At 39.4% G+C, this 16,073-nt stretch overlaps 2 protein-coding genes across 4 annotated transcripts in view; one reads left to right on the forward strand and one right to left on the reverse strand.

Annotated features, from left to right (window-relative positions):
- The window catches only part of EIF2AK4 (eukaryotic translation initiation factor 2 alpha kinase 4), a 37,945-nt gene extending 25,897 nt beyond the window's left edge, over positions 1–12,048 (forward strand). For all 3 annotated transcript variants that reach the window (XM_010391155.4, XM_019281160.3, XM_019281158.3), the window contains 9 exons: positions 127–255; positions 1,597–1,683; positions 3,005–3,117; positions 4,652–4,710; positions 5,866–5,963; positions 7,992–8,060; positions 8,694–8,738; positions 9,850–9,974; positions 11,201–12,048. In XM_010391155.4, the coding sequence (XP_010389457.2) occupies positions 127–255; positions 1,597–1,683; positions 3,005–3,117; positions 4,652–4,710; positions 5,866–5,963; positions 7,992–8,060; positions 8,694–8,738; positions 9,850–9,974; positions 11,201–11,255 (780 nt within the window). In that variant the 3' untranslated portion in view covers positions 11,256–12,048. The remainder of the gene's footprint in view (positions 1–126; positions 256–1,596; positions 1,684–3,004; positions 3,118–4,651; positions 4,711–5,865; positions 5,964–7,991; positions 8,061–8,693; positions 8,739–9,849; positions 9,975–11,200) is intronic.
- Positions 12,049–12,848: 800 nt separating this feature from the next.
- Positions 12,849–16,025, reverse strand: SRP14 (signal recognition particle 14). The gene is made up of 5 exons (XM_039551828.1): positions 15,919–16,025; positions 15,380–15,452; positions 14,580–14,692; positions 14,024–14,056; positions 12,849–13,691 (listed from the first exon to the last, which is right to left on the reverse strand). The coding sequence occupies exons 1-5, from the start codon at positions 15,940–15,942 to the stop codon at positions 13,602–13,604; spliced, it is 333 nt and encodes a 110-aa protein (XP_039407762.1). The 5' UTR covers positions 15,943–16,025; the 3' UTR covers positions 12,849–13,601.
- Positions 16,026–16,073: the final 48 nt, after the last annotated feature.

Consider the following 16,073-nt stretch of genomic DNA (forward strand, 5'->3'; position numbering starts at 1 on the left):
TTTTAGCTTGATGCACTTTGGCAAATGTTGGTATATTTGTCCATCTTTGTTACTTTAACTGCCTTATGAAGGGGGAAAGGTGGTCTTGTGACTAATCTCGACTCCTTGGTTTTACTTTCCCTTCAGGTTTCTGTCAGCTCGTGTGACCTGCTGGTTGTAAGTGTTGGTCAGATGTCAATGGGTAGAGCTATCAACATTGTTCAAAAATTCTGGACTGCAGGAATTCCAGCCGAAATAATGTATGACTGGTCCCAGGTAGAACTTTTATCTTTTATGTGTTAACTGTATTATTGTTCTCGAAGATCAGTGCAGACTGAAACCATACTTTTTCAGGGTATTTTTCTGTTTTTATGGAGGTACAGACTCATAAGACTGAGCATGTAGGGTGCTAATTCAGACACACTAATGTCAAGAAAGTCTCACTGGCCTTGCAGTATTTTTTTGGTGTATTTAAAAGTGTAAAGAAGGATCCCTCAATTAATAAATTTAATACTTAATAAGGGGTACATCAAGAAGAAACAGTAGCATCGATTTTAAATAGCCAGATAGATGGCTGAAGATACTCAGGTACAGAGGGGATATTGACATCATTCTACTGTTAGAAATAGAGTTTGGCAAACTGAGCTACCAGATGGGTCCCTATGTAGTCCTTGAAGAGATGTGTTGTAGGAGGGGAAGACAGAGTGACAAGCTGAGTTGTGCCCTTTTATGTCCAGCTGAAGCCGAACAGAGCTTTAGCCAGCACTACCTCGATAGAGTGTAGTGAGCTATGTGACAACACTGAAGTCCCTTTTAGAGGTGGTGGCACTTACCTGAGGATTGAGTCTACTTCACCTTTAAGTGTCCCAGTTGGTGACTAACAAAAGAGAGACTCTGCAGTTGCCCCTTCCAAGTCACGTGTTGCAGGGCAGGTAGTTTTGAGCTCATTCAGTACATTGTCTGACGTTTTTGTAATTTTTTGCCATAACATTTCCTACAGTTTCAATCTCTTGGGACTGGAAAAAATATAGATCATATACTTTTCCTGTGATCACCTAGGCTGGAGTTTCTTGCTTTAGGGTTTTTTGTTTGTTTTTTTGATTCATAAAGAATGAAGATTTGGGTAGTTCTTGGGTGTGTCTAATGCTGTCCTGCAACCCAGTGCTGAGTAAGTCAGCATAGCCATAGGTTTACAGGAACCCAGCTAGAGTCAGCTTTTGTGGCAGACCTCCAGCCATGCAGGACTGAAAGCTGCAGGCAGCAGGGTGGTGACTGTTTGACTGATGTTATATTGCACATTTTTACAGTTACTTAGACCCTGCACTTCTAGGTGTAGATAGCCCTTCTATGTGGGACCTGGGACTGCAGGGCCTAGGCATTCTCTTTATCTAAGTGTAGACTTAGATTTCAATTTTAGCAAGCATTAGGTGGATAAATATATGCATCATGGAGTTTCATCTGCTCAAGTTGTTAATAAAGCTTTTCTCTCTCGGAAACAGTGTGACTGTTGTATATCAAGTTACTTTAATTAAAGACAGGAGACTTTGATTACTCAATTGGTCATTTTATAATCTGTCAAATTAATGTCTCATTCTCCTTCCTCTGTTAACACTTTAGTCCCAGGAAGAACTGCAGGAATACTGCAGATGCTCTGGGATTACATATGTGGCTCTGGTGTCAGATAAAGAAGGAAGTCATGTGAAGGTAAGCATGGGAACAGAGGATGCTTGATGGTATTTCAGATTTATACTCTGTTATTTTACATTATTTTATTTTTTTAAGGTCATTATTAATATAATATAAATTATACTTGAGTAAGTGGAGTTGAGGTAAATACAGTTTCGGTTGTTAAGTCGTAGAAATGTTATTCCGAAGAATTTCAACATTTTAAACATTTTTTATCCCTACATTACACTGTTATTCACAGACCTCCTTCCCTCTAGGAAAGTCCAAAAACTAGTGCAAACGTTGCTTGACTGTGCCATCAATGGTTTAACATGGAAAAAGGTTTCTCTTGTCTCTGATTTCTTTGAATCTACAAAATGAATTTGTTGAATTAGCAATCTTTGCAACTGGCACCTTTTCATGTTACAAAATAAATACAACTAAAATGTAAATCTAAAAAAATCTATGTAGTTCCAACAGACAGTCAGAACCACACTCTTCACCTCTCTCAACTCAGGTTAAGATGCAAAGACTGGACTCTGTCACAACGTGAATTACCATCTTCTGTACTCTGCAGCCTGTGATTCTGGTGCCTTTGGTTTTTTGAAGTTAAAAGTTTTAAAATATTTTGGATCATTAGAGAAAAGGTTATCATTTTTTGGATAAAGATTCATTCTTTGACTGAAAAAAATACTAACCATTTGACAGCATCTGGCAAGGACAGCCAATGTGCCTTACTAAAATGTTTTTCACTTCTTATTTGCTCTGTTATTGTAGCAACAATAATTGCAAGAATAAGTAAATCATGATGATGACAATGTGATATATCAAAGTCCTCCACAAGCTTATTATAGAGTGTTCTTTTAAAAATGGCTTTATTGAAGCAAAACCAAGAAAGGAGATATTAATGAGGTGAATGGTGGTGTTACTGATTAATCTCTTGCCAATAAAGATGGTGCAGATTCCTAAGTTTTGAATGTTTGAGTTAACTCCTGCAAACTGAAAAGCAAGCCTTATTCTAATGTTATTGCTTAACTAAAAATATTATATTAATAATATGGTATTTACAGTTATAAACCATTCTGCTTAGAACTTAATTATCACATATTAAATGCAGGGAGCCAAGCTAGTTTACGCTTTGGGAATGCAGAATAAATTAGTTGGCTGGAAAAAAAATCTAATCAAAGATTTAATTTTGATTGGTAATTGATGTGATTGATTGGTAATGATGATAGCTTCCTACCTTTGACTCTTTCACCTTTAATGAGTGAAACAGTTTGGTTTTGATTAAATTTGGTAAGTTGATTTGTATGCCATTTTAAGAATCAACAATCTTATGAACTATTGAACTACATCATAGGTGAAGTCCTTTGAGAAAGACAGGCAGACAGAGAAAAGGATTTTAGAATCTGACTTAGTAGATCACCTGATCCAGAAACTGAAAATGAAAATCAGTGATGAAAGATGTAGTAGGTAAGTAGCATAACATGTCAGTGATGTGAATAGTCAAAATCAGAAGTGAATATATGTTTGCATGTGCTCAGTTAAACATTAATTTTATTTGGCAAAGAAATTGCTGAATTTCTTTTGAGAGGAAAAGAAAGCAAAAGGCTTGGTTATAGAATTGAATTGAGATAAGAAAGAAACTGATTTCCCTAGCTGCTGCTACATTCACACATCCATAGTGCTTCATAAGCATAGTGCCTTCAAAAGGCCACAGTTACCCTAATGCTGCTAGAACAGCAGTATTGTTTGGCTGGCTGCCTGCAAGTCCCTGTTACTGAGCAGAAGTCCATTACGTTTGTGTACTGTGTAATCAAAGAATTAAAGCAGCAAATCCCTTTCATTCTGAGGCAGTACTGGTATGGTGAAACGCAGGTGTAACTGTAGCACACCTGTATGCTCTGGTGGCACAAGTGAAAGTAACACCTGGCAAAGACTTGAGGTACACAGGAAAACCCCTTCATCCTGTTTTCATTGAAATTGCTATTTATTGTCACCAGTGGAAGTTAGTACAGAAATGACAGGAGAGGCTAGTCATTCCTGTGTGCTCAAGCAGTACAGCTGTTACTTACACGTAGCCCTCTAAGTATATCATTACAGATGCACCTAGATATATTTATGTGTGTGTATGTATGTGTGCATTGGAGGCAGGAATAGACATGCATTAGTCACACAAAGTAGAATTCAGAATTTGGATTTACCATCCATAGTTTTTCTGACTAGGCTTAACAATAAAGGAAATCATTGAGCTTGGAAATGCTGAACTCAAGCAGTAGGTTATACAAGTAGTTGATGTCTCCAGCTACCCACCTCTCTTTCTCCTTTTTCTGGCCTCAGCCAGTCTCAGTGTTTAACTCTGCAACTAACCTGATCCTCAGGTGCTTTGTGACAGATCTACTAGAAGCTGTGAAAGAAAATCATTCTTTCATAATGTTACCTTATTTCTAAATCCTGAAAACAGAATGGAAAAACCCTTGCATGGTGCTGCTAAACAGAGAAATGCAATAGCTGATTTTGTAATAGCACTGGCAAATTTCTCTTTTAATGAATTCCTGAATGTGGAAAGTAAAGGTACCCAAACTAATTATTGAAAGCTTCTTTGAATAGGTGTGCTCTTAAATATAAATACTACCTTTTACACGTTAATAGTATTCTTTCACAGAAACCTGTGAGAATTAAATTAATAATTCAGAGAGAATACTCTCACAATATATTTTTGTATTAGGATATAAATCACTCTTGCATGATATGGAGGACATTTTTTGTATCCACAGGAAGCACTGCTTCTAGACTTGACTTTTTAATGTAATTTTGGATGATTTCCTGTCAATTCCTGAATAGAATTTATTTATTAATAATAAATATATGCTGGGAAGTATCCGTGAAGTTATTTACCTGTTGGAACTAAGTTTAAGTATCTATGATAGTCTGAAACCACTGTCTTACTACAGTATTTATTTATGATTGTAAATCTGTTTCCTTAACTGTCTTTGTTTATTTTTAGAGAAACCTCGGATAATCTTTCAATACCAAATCAAAAAGGATCATTTACTAATATTTCAGGTATTTAATATCTAGTTACAGAACATACAAACTGTTCCTCTTTCTGCTCAAAAACTATTTTATAGGAAAATATTACCAAAGGCAAACTAAGACAATGTTTTGTAGCAGAGCTCTGATTAGAGACACTGCTTCTTAATCTCAGATATTGTTCCAAGTGATCTAAAACTGAATTTTTCTCCAAACTAACAAAATCAGTGCTCAGACCAATGGATAGAGTATTCTCCATACAAGCATTTGTTGATGCAGTAATCCAAGAGGTTGGGAAAGCCAAAACTCACAAGTTTTTCCTAGCTGAGGAGAAATTTAAATGTCATCTTGATGAAAAATGACTTGAACTTGACTGAGAGCGTATTGAGACCTGTGTACATTGACTTACCAAAAAAAACCTACAAAAACCATTTTTTTTCAAATGAAAATGCCTTTACATTTCTAGCTATGGTTTTGCATTCCTTATTCTGATAATATAAGTTTGTAGATAAAGAATAATACTAAGTACTTACTGTGTGGCTCAAGTTTGGCATTTTTGATAGTTGTTTTATTGAGCACTGCTATAGTGGGTGGTGGGTGGTGATTTTTAAAGAAACACTTCACACACAAACACTTCTGCTAATAGGAAGGGAGAGAGGCAAGGTTTAACTGGGGGGGGTGGGGGGGATGTGTGTGTGATTACCAGAAGTGGCAATTGAGATTTCAAAATAAGTAATTTCAGATTTTAATTATTGATTTTGGGGAAGCTGGGGTTTACTGTTTGTTTCATCAGTGATTCTGCTATGGGACCAAGCATTAAATAGTTGCCTCATTCTTGTAATAGCTTTACTTTTTTTTTTTTTTTTTTTTTTTTTTAATATTAGGTGCCCTGCATTCCTTTGTAAAATTATGCAAGTCATTTGGAACTTTTTCTTAGTTTCAGGGAACAGTGATGTAAAATACCAAATTTCTTAGTCTTAACAACCAGTCCTTCAAAGTCATAAGTGAGTGTTTGAGAATTTATGTGCACGTGTCTCATTATCCTGTCAGATTTTGGAGTTTTTCAGCAGCTTTTTAATCCCTGTTCTGCACTGATTTTAGCTTATTAATAATTCGTGAATTTTCTGTTTCTTGGTACTTGTTGTATAAAGAAATACTATAAACTAAAATTATATGTTTGCATTTTAGGTGTGTTTGAATCACATGGATCTCTTGTAGTGCCTAATGTTAGTGTTATAGCTCCTGAAAAATTATCTGCCAGTGCCAGGCGTCGTCAGGAAACTCAGGTACACGCACATCAAATAAGTATTCAGAAGTGATCCTTAAAAGTTAAGGAATGGTAGAATTCATACTTCCATGATCACCTAACTTATACAAATTGATGCTGTTTGTTCTTTATTCATAAAATAGACTATGAATAACCCAAAAGGTTGAAGGCAAAGACCACCCTTTTTAACAGTTTGGATGTTAGGGATTATCTGTGACATCGTGGCTCAGCTATCATTGTGCATACATATTAGAAATCTCACTTTACTAGGAACCGTGGTTCTGGAACTTCCCTTTCTTTTTCTTCCTCCCTAAATGCTGAAGTATGTTAGAGGCTGTCGTGGTTTCACCCCGGCCAGCAGCCAAGCCCCATGCAGCCGCTTGCTCACTCTCCCACCAGTGGGATCAGAGAGAATCAGAAGGGTAAAAGCCAGAAAACCCCTGGATTGAGATAAAGACAGTTTAACGTGGAAAGCAAAAGCCATGCACACCAGCAAAGCAAAACAAGGAATTCCTTCACCACTTCCCATGGGCAGGCAGGTGTTCAGCCATCTCCAGGAGAGCAGGGTCCCATCATCTGTAGTGGTGACTTGGGAAGACAAACACCATCAACTCCAAATGTCCCTGCTTCTTCCCTCCACTTTGTACACTGAGCATGCTGTCATATGGTCTGGAATATCTCTTTGGTCAGTTGGGGTCACCTGCTCTGGCTGTGTCACCTCCCAACCTCCCATGCACCCCCAGCTTCCTCACCAGTGTGGCCATAGGAAAAGGAGAAAAGGCCTTGGCTCTGTGTGTTACCAAACAAGTTATATTGGTTTTAAAAAAGGAGTCTATGCAGCAGTGGGGGAAGATGTTAGAAAATTCTTTTAACTTTAGTACAATAGTGTTTGATCCCTGCATCTGTGACTAATAGTCTTGCACTAGCTATTGCTTCCTTACTTACCTTTATGAGTGATTAGCTGCTCAGCAATAACAAAAACATCTCTATGTTATCAATCCTGTGCTCAGCAAAAATCCAAAACATAGCCCCATACCAGCCACTGTGAAGAAAGTTAACTCTACCCCAGACAAAACCAGCAAAAAGGTACAAGTTCATCGTACTTCTAATTTGTAGTATGTTTGTAAAAGATACTTTATGTATTTTATTTTCATTATGTTGTCTCAAACTGAAGGCCTAAGAAAAAATTGCAGATTTTAAAAACCACACAAAAAGCCCCAAACCAAAACAATAACAAAAAACCCCCACAACCCTGCCTAAAACATGATACTATAGTAATGTAGAAAAGATTCAGTGATGCTAGAAACAAATGTCAAAGTTTTCTCATTTAGGATTATTAGCCTCAAGATATTTAGAGTACATGGTAAAGCAGAACTGTAATCTTACCCCCTTTTCAGTCCAAACTTGGATGTGCAACAAAGAAATCTCCCCAATTAATAGTTCTCAGAACTCAAATAAAGAAGTGGATGTTACTCTCTGAGCTTTGAGCTAAACAAACTTGCTGTTTTCAGGTTTTGAATATGTAAAAGCAACTCTTCCAAGGTACAAAAGACAACATAATGCAAGGCTGCAACTACATTTGTAAAGTGCTATCTTTGCAGGACCACTGGCTTGCTCTGAAAAAAGGTGTTATAATGCAGGACCCATATTTTAGTTTGGCTTTCAAAAGCCATCCTCCTTCTTTAGCTAGAGGTGATTCACTGTATCCAGTCACAAGTTCTCACTTTCCTTTGAAAGTTATCTAACACCCAGAAACAGAGGGTTTTCACTAGTTATGCAAGCATGCACATTGTTCTGTCTGCTTTAGCACTGTGCCAGTATTACCAAGTGTGTACCATTGCTTCAAGTGTCTCAGCCCCAGTTTCCTTCCTCTCATCAAGGATCATTGTGAAACTTTTACTGAAAATTATATTAAACAATTGTTTAAATATGATGTAGTTCTACGTCTTGTTAGATGCAGCCTCTTTTGCTCTCGTCTAGATTTTGTATTACACTGCATGTGTGACACAGGTTATGAATCTTAGTTTTGCCCCTCTTTTGTTCCCAGGTACAAACAAGACTTCAGACATTCATTTCTAGCCTGCAACAGAAAACAAGTGAGATTGAGATTTTAGCAGTAAGTATTTAGCAGAAGCCTGAATTAATTCCAAATTCTTAATTGCAGTGGATGATGCTGTTCCTATCTGGAACAAACTATTGCCAATTGCCTCACTTTAGAGATACCAAATGAATCAAACTTCTTGTTAAATAAGACCCCTGGTCTGTTTCTCTAATACATGAAAAGTATCTCAAATTGCATCTATGGGACAGTTCAGTTGCATGGAATAAAATTTTATATAAATTTATATGTAAGTATTTAGTTGTAAGGTCTTAAGCTGTAATTAGCTGTGCTACTGTGGTAGCTGTAATAAATTGTTCCTGCTAGATTTGCACTTCCATTTAAGCCAACATAGCTCTTGTTTGTATATAGCTTTCAGACTTCACTGACCATGTCACAAAGGACTTTAAAATGGTATATGCTTTTCAGGAAACGTAACTGCCTGTTTGCCTGCACCTATGTGCAACTTTCCATAATGGAATCTGTCATGAATAGAAAGGTTTTAATCATTTCAAACTAAGTTCACAGTTCTGTCAGCATGAGTCCTTCTCTGGAAATCAAAAAGTCTGACTCCGTTCAGTATAGCTGATCTCTAGCTGGCAAACTGATAACAGAGAACTGTTAAGTATTGATTTCTTGGTATTTTTACAGGTTGATCTGCCAAAAGCAACTGTGATACACTTCTTATCATTAGAGGTAAGCAATTAAGTATTGTTGTTAGAACTCTACCTGAACACAAGAGATGATAAATTCTGTTCCCAATGAATGGAGTAAAATTCACCCATTCTAGATTTCTCTTTCAAATTTGAATTAGGTTTAAAACTTAGAAGGATGTTTTTACCCAGGGAGCTTGACTGAGGCTAGAAAAAACATTTTGTCAAATGTCCAAGTTACACAAGACAACATTAGGAAGTCTTAATCCAAAGCTCTGAGGTTTTTTCCCCCCCAAGAATAGTTATCTAAAATTAAATGTTAACTGCTCTTTTTCAGAAACCAGTAAGTATTAATAGCAGTTTCTACAAACGTTTTCCTTGAAGCTCTTAATGAAAGAGAGCCCAAAATCCAGAGGCAATTGTTTCAAGTACAGTAGCTGAAACATCCCTTAGTGAAGCCAGGATAAAAAGGGGATGTATAAGTATTATATTGACACCTTGAACAACTCAGGAACTGGTCAGTGGTGGGTGGGAGAAGACAACACCAAAGACAAAGCTTTCTTCTTTTCTGCACTGACAGCACTAGCTTAAGAGAGAGAGGGATGCCTCTCCACCCCTAAAAAAAACCCAAACTCAAGAATGGCATCCTACCTCGAAGTGCATTTAGTACTTTCATACCTTTTATCTGCTGCTCTGAAGCAGTGCTTGTCTGGTAATCAAACCCCTGTGAAACATATCAAGACATTTTCAAAATGCTTCGTTCATCCAGTCTGTCTAAATCACAGAGGTAGTTTATCACCTTGTATTTAAAAAAAAAATACATATGCACACGATCAGCTTGCATGATTCACTTTTGATCACCATTACATCTGTTATTATATTCTCTCCAGCACTGCCAAGATGAGAGCCCTTTCCATTGCTTATGCCTTTTTAGCACTGAAATGTGTTAAGAAACTGATCACGAAATTAATATTTTTTATTAAAAATAAATGAAGTTGCACGTGTTGTTGACATTGATAATCTTTGAAAGCTATTTAATTAAAAGAGCATTGACAGTACACAGTATTCAGAAGGCTGCATCCTACTGGGAGAAGTATTTCCTTCACAAAAGAATTTAAGACTAGCATAGCTCCTTGTCAATTTCTTTTTCTTAGCTTGATGGAGACAGACAAGCCTTTGATGCTACTGTGAGACAACTGATGTCACGATGGCCCAAACAGAGATGTTCATATTTACAAGCAATTTGTGATGAAATTTACAGTATCAAAATGGAAAAGAGGTAAATTTGTTAAGCTCTTATGGGTACATGAACTGCCTCAATTATTTCTACATTCAACCTAGTAGAGAAGCTGCTCCTAACTTGTCTTCCTCTTTCCCCTCTGAGGCAAAAAGAAATACTCAGGAAATGTGTGTACTTCCTTCAAAACTATAGGAAGAGTTGACTGGTCACTAACCCTCACTGATAAAATGTAAATTCTTCATTTTTCTAAGTCTTTTCAGGAAGCTCTAGAATGTATTGCAACTTTCATCTCGCTGCTGTGTTAATATAACTGAATAGCTGACAATTATGTACAGCCAGGTATCCTGCTATACACAGTAGCTATACTTCTATATATGTAAATATACAATACATGTATATACTGCTACATAAAAGGCCTCTTTTCTGATGAGAGGGACTCACCTTGTCTTTTAAAACTCATAAGCACATTTAATTCCTCCTGCTTTGAAATAATACGATGGCAGTCAGGCATAGGTGGGAGAGTGCCCAGTTTTGTGCAGACACGATGCATGCTCTCCCAGCATGTACAGTAAAGCCCATTTCTGTTTTGTAAGCATAAAAACATTTATGTCCAACTCATAGTCTTGCTGTTGGATTCTGGCAAGGCTGATATATAGTCTGGACACATCCAGTATGTCCAGTTTTAAACCTCAAATAGTCAAATGTTGCATGTACTGGTACAATTGAGACCTGGGTACTTATGCCCAATTACGGGTTTCATTTCTAATACATTTTCTTAAACCTTTGTTCCACTTGAAGGTACTACTTAACCTTTAAATAAGACTAAAACTTTGGTTCCTTTTTCTGAGATGCACCGAAGTTGCTTCAGGTTTGCTGTTTACCAAGACAGCTAAATACCAAGTAAAGCATTTTCTTTTCTTCATGGGGCTTGCAAGGCTGTGAGCAACAGAACTCAAATATTACATACATATAATACTCCATACAGTGCTGGGTATGAATGTAATACAGTCCCTGACAGTCTTCCTCTCCCATTCAAGGCCTGAGCACTACTTTGCTGTAAGCCTTCAGAACACTGAAGTGAAAACTGAACAGGCAAGATCAATAGAAAGAGGATGAGGGGAAAATTCAAGTCACAGCCAAACAAAAACTTACTGGTTTTCTACTCCATCTTTGCTGCTATCTTATTGTGAGGTTTTGTCACAGAACTGTAGCATTTGAACCTGCAGTTTCAAAATTCTAAAATTCTTTTTTCCTTCCCTCTGCAGGGTTCCTGCACTCATCCTGTACAGTTACCGAGATGAATACAAGGTTTTGTTTTAGTACTTAAAGCATCGTTTGTGGGATGCTTCTACAAATGGGCAACAGTGTTTTGTCAAAAGGAATTTCAAAAAGCTGTAATAATGCAAGAGAGGCAACTAGTCCTTCTTTCTCTGTCCAAATGGCATTTCATGTATAATATTGGCCTGGTTCCAGCCAGGACAGGGTTAATTTTAGCTGTAGCTGGGAGGGTGCATGGCCAGAGGTTGATCAATACCACCCTCACACCCCCAGGCCCCTTCCAGGTGGGCACAGTGTGGCAGAGGGAGCAGTTGGGTAATGTTGCTTCTGGGGACTCTGTGTTCACCTTTCCTGTGCCCTCTGCCATTGGTATTGTTACTGTTTTCTTATCTCACTGCTGTTTCCAGTAAATTGTTCTTACCTCAACCTGTGCTCTTTACCTTTTGTGCCTCCGGCCACCGTCAGGGGGAGAGGGTAGTGAGCAGCACATGGATTCAACTGGAGCACTAAACTAGAGAATGACATTCCTAAACCATGACAAATATAGAACTAAATTCTTTCAAAATGTGGAAGTAACTGTTTTATAGGCAATTAAGGAACAAGTCTGACTATAGCCACAGATATGTATTACCATGTAGTTCTTGCCCCTTATGCTGCACAAATCAGCTGTACAGATGTAAAACTACTTTTTTTTAAATAGTTTCAGAATGCCTTAGTACTGCAACGAGAAACATCAGTTCTAGAATTATGAGAATGAATTACCTCTAACAAATTGTTTTAAACATTTTTGAGTTTTTATGTAATAAAAACTGCTGAGCTTTATTGAAATACTCATTACAAGCCTTTTGTGTGTCATTTTTGGTTCCATTTTTTAAATCTGCTGTTTTAATTTATATATAAAATATGGTAGATTTCAGGCTGAAAGTTGTTACAAGCTGGCTCCCTGTGCTTGTCCTGTCTGTACTTTTGCATGTAAATTAAGCAGCAGCTTCTGCAACATCAACACCTGATAAAAGGAAACACTTGTTTCAGACCTGCAGAACTTAAACCAAAGACTAAAGAGAAACAGAAACCTGCATGTGCTTGAGTCATAACCAAAGTTTTGAACTAACTTTCTTTACCCAAGTGGTCAGATGACGTTTGAAGTTAGAATCATAGTAACGATGGAAATATTATCATTACCTTCTTGAAGCTAAACAGCAACACAACCCCATCAGGAAGAATAAAGCTGAGAAACTATGATTTACAGCAGCTATAGTTAACTACGCATTATATTTCACAGCAAAACACTGGATGAATATGCAGAAATATTAAGGATTTCTGGAACTATACTGGTGTTCGCCCTCCCTCCCCACTTGGTACCTTCTGTTTAAATAACTTAGACCTCTTTCTTTCTCTAATGACTGCCATTGTAGGCTCATTACATTAATAAATACCTACTTACTTTTTCTACCCTTTCTTGTAGCAAAGAGAAGGGCAAAGTTAAAATATGTATAGGTAACTTGCAAGACAAACCAAAAACCTTCTGAGAACTGTGAAGCTTCTACCAGCAATGCCCAGCAGCAGCAGACAATCCTAAAGGCACAAATAGCTGTGCCATTCCTACCGATTCACCAAGACAAGTCACAGCTGTCATTACACTCAATCCATTTCTCATTATGTTTAATAGGAGCAATTACAGATTTACCTTTTTGCATCTGCTTATACGAAGGAAGGAAAATTCAGATCCCTGCATATACTGAAGGATGATGTTTTTAAAAAACAAAAAGTTTAGGTGACATGAGCATTTTAAAGCGATGTCTGAGGGGAACATTACACAGAGTCCTACTCTCCCCCCACCCTGAGCCGGGGTCAGAACAGCTGGATCAGCATGGAGTGAAGGCTCTGCAAGAACTCAAGCACTGTGCTGGCTGCCTTGGGGATATCTGCATTGCATCAGGTAGAGATGTCCCTCAGCTTAAGACAGAACCAAGAAAGCAGCTGTTCCTGATAATATGTTGTCATCTGCTTGCCCTCGAACTGCTGAGGCTCATCTATAAAACTGAGCGTCTGTCACTGAGACTCCTGCTCCAGCCTTGTTTTGCTTCTGGTACAGAGCATTTCTCTTCACCCTGTGCTACCCCCCCCCCCCACAGGTTTTACACTGCAGAGTAAACAGCAGCAGTGTAAGTACAAACCAGCTGAGTGTAAAGCTATTTCGGTATAATGCTGTACATACTCCTGCCATACAACAATCCAAAAAGCACCTCTGCTCTCAGTTTAAACAAAAGTACTGATCACATCCCAGTATCCTGCTGGAAGGAAAGCCAAAGACAAATGATAAAAAGAAATGGACTTTGCTTTGAGCAAGGGTCAAGTCTATTATAGTGATGGTAGTACGCTGTCCCATCACTGTGTTGCTTTACTCTTCTTGGCCTTGCTTTTCTTGTCTTTCTTCTTCAGGCCATCCATGTTAGCTCTTAGCAAATTTGAATATGCCTGAAAGAACAATTAGAACCGTTTAGAAGAACAATATAAATTACAATATGCAAAAGGTAACATTTTATGTATTACTTATGGCTAATTACCTGCCTTTTCACAGGGAATCGTGCTCTTATACCCTACACCAGGAAAATACTGTTTCTAAACCAATGTACAAGATGAGATAAAACAGGATTTTTTTTTTTAAACAGATTAAGACAGATGGGTAGTCTAAGTTAGTTTCTGTGGCAGTTCAGCACAGAATCAACCTGTTCACAGCTGTCCAGTGCTTCCAACTGACCACTTCTACTACTTACAGAAAAGAAAGATAAAAGGCATACAAAACTTACCATCTGGAATTTATTTACTTCCTTTGAGCTCACCTAGGAAAGTAATACCAGAGGTTAACCATGGAAACTCTGGCTTCTATTACAGACCAAGTATCAGTATGTGTTTACCCACCAGTTACCATCTGGTCTTTTTAGCAGCAGTTGGATCAACTCATCACATTCGGTGTTCAATATGCTGTACTGGTATGTCATAGGGATTTAGAAAACTGAAAACACTCCTTGATTAACAAAACACCCTACAGGCCATTCATTCCTACGTCACGTGTTTTCAAATGGGAAGAATGTGAAGAAGCATTCAAAGGTCTGATTCACTTGTAGGGCCATAAAAATGCAGCTCAGGTTCTCAACTATTTCTCAAAGCAGCATTTTTCCTTGTGTCATATCACAGAGCAGAGCTAAAGTCAGCTAAAGCCTTTCCCAATCCCCCATTCAAAGTAAACACACACCGGGTTTTCAACTTTCAGTTAACATTTTCTCAAGTTTCACTTAAAATGTGGAGCATTAAATCAAAAACACATAGAGCCACTAATCTTTCTAACTTAAAGTTGTCACTTACCACTGTGCTAATTTTCTTCTTTCCATCAGTTGCTCTTAGGAGACACTTGTTGTCTGCTGGTTCAAAACTTTCTACGTGGCCTTTGCGTGGGACTGGTTTTGTTCGGCCATCATCTGTATTGAAAAAGAATTTTTATTCTAATTTTGTTAAAATCAACAGATGCCTTCTGATGTGAGATGTTAAAAACTGCTCATGAGGTCTGTAAAACACCTTGGAATTTGAGGCCATCAGAACTAATACTGCTGCCAAATTGCCCTTACTCTAGAAACCAGAAGGTTTGTTCCATAAACAACATCTGCCAGAAAAAAATAAAGTAAGTTCTCCAGAACGTGCTGCATGCCCTGCCTGCTCGAGTAGCAGCATGCTTTAAATGCATGTCACCCTGCTGCCTCAACACACGGCCTCTCAAGTAGTGCCAGCTAGCCAGGAACCAGAGCAACATGAACACACAAAAACATTAGAACGCTCCCTTTACAGAAAACTAGCGATTTTCAATTATTGTTTAACAATCAGAAAGTCCCAGTATTTCCTGCAGTCTGAAATACAGTCTTACTCAAAGGTTATTAGTACTAATAGTACTAGTACAACTAGTAGTTGTAGGGCTAATAGTATCAGTACTGCCATCAGTAGTACCATCAGTAGTACCATCAGTAGTACCATCAGCTGACTGGTTTGTCCTATGGCCGCTCTTGTTTTCAGATACCCTGGATTACATCTGTATCGCTTAAAATACCTGCTGACAACACTCAGTCAGATTTAGAGGAACACCTCTTTAATCCACTAACAGACTCAACACTTACATTTCTTCAGCGTTATGAAAACACTGCCGGAAGTCCTGCACTTTTGGAAGAGCCTGGTAAGCTCCGTCAGGAACTGCAAGAGAAAGAGACGCGCCCGTGGCTGGGAGCCACCACACGAGCGCCGAGCTCTTCCCCCCGCGCAGCGCCGGCCTAGCCCCGGCCTGTCTCCTGCCCGCGGGAGGCAGCGCCGAGGGAAGGCGAACTCCCGGCTTTCCCCACGCTGAAGCTGCAGGACACGAGGTCCCAGCCGGGGGCGGCCCGGCCCGCGGTTCTGACTCCGGACACGAGCTCTGAGCCCCCCGGACCTCCCACGGCCCCGGCCCTCCTGCCTCGCCGAACCAGAGCCCCCGGCGACAGCGGCGCTCGCTCCGCTCCCCTCCCCCGCAGTGGCTCCCACTCCGCCGGGGCCGGCACGGGCCCGGCGTCGCCGCGGGACTTTGCGGAGCGCCCCTCTCTCTCTCTCCCTCGCTCGTTGGGTCCCTCCCTCCGCGGCGGCACACAGGGCTCGCCCCCGTTCCCGGCGGGCCGCGGCCCCGCACCTGCTCGCTCTCCAGCAGCACCATCCTGCTCCGCTCCGGAAGGGCCGCGCGCGCACGCGCAGCGCGGGGGCAGCTCCACGTCAGCGGCCCGGGCCGGGCGGGCCCGGGGCGGCCCCGCCTGCTCCTGGGCGGGGACGAGTGAGATTCCAGCGGCC

This window comes from Corvus cornix, chromosome 5, assembly GCF_000738735.6.
Source record: "Corvus cornix cornix isolate S_Up_H32 chromosome 5, ASM73873v5, whole genome shotgun sequence".
In the NCBI taxonomy this organism is placed as follows: Eukaryota; Metazoa; Chordata; class Aves; order Passeriformes; family Corvidae; genus Corvus; species Corvus cornix.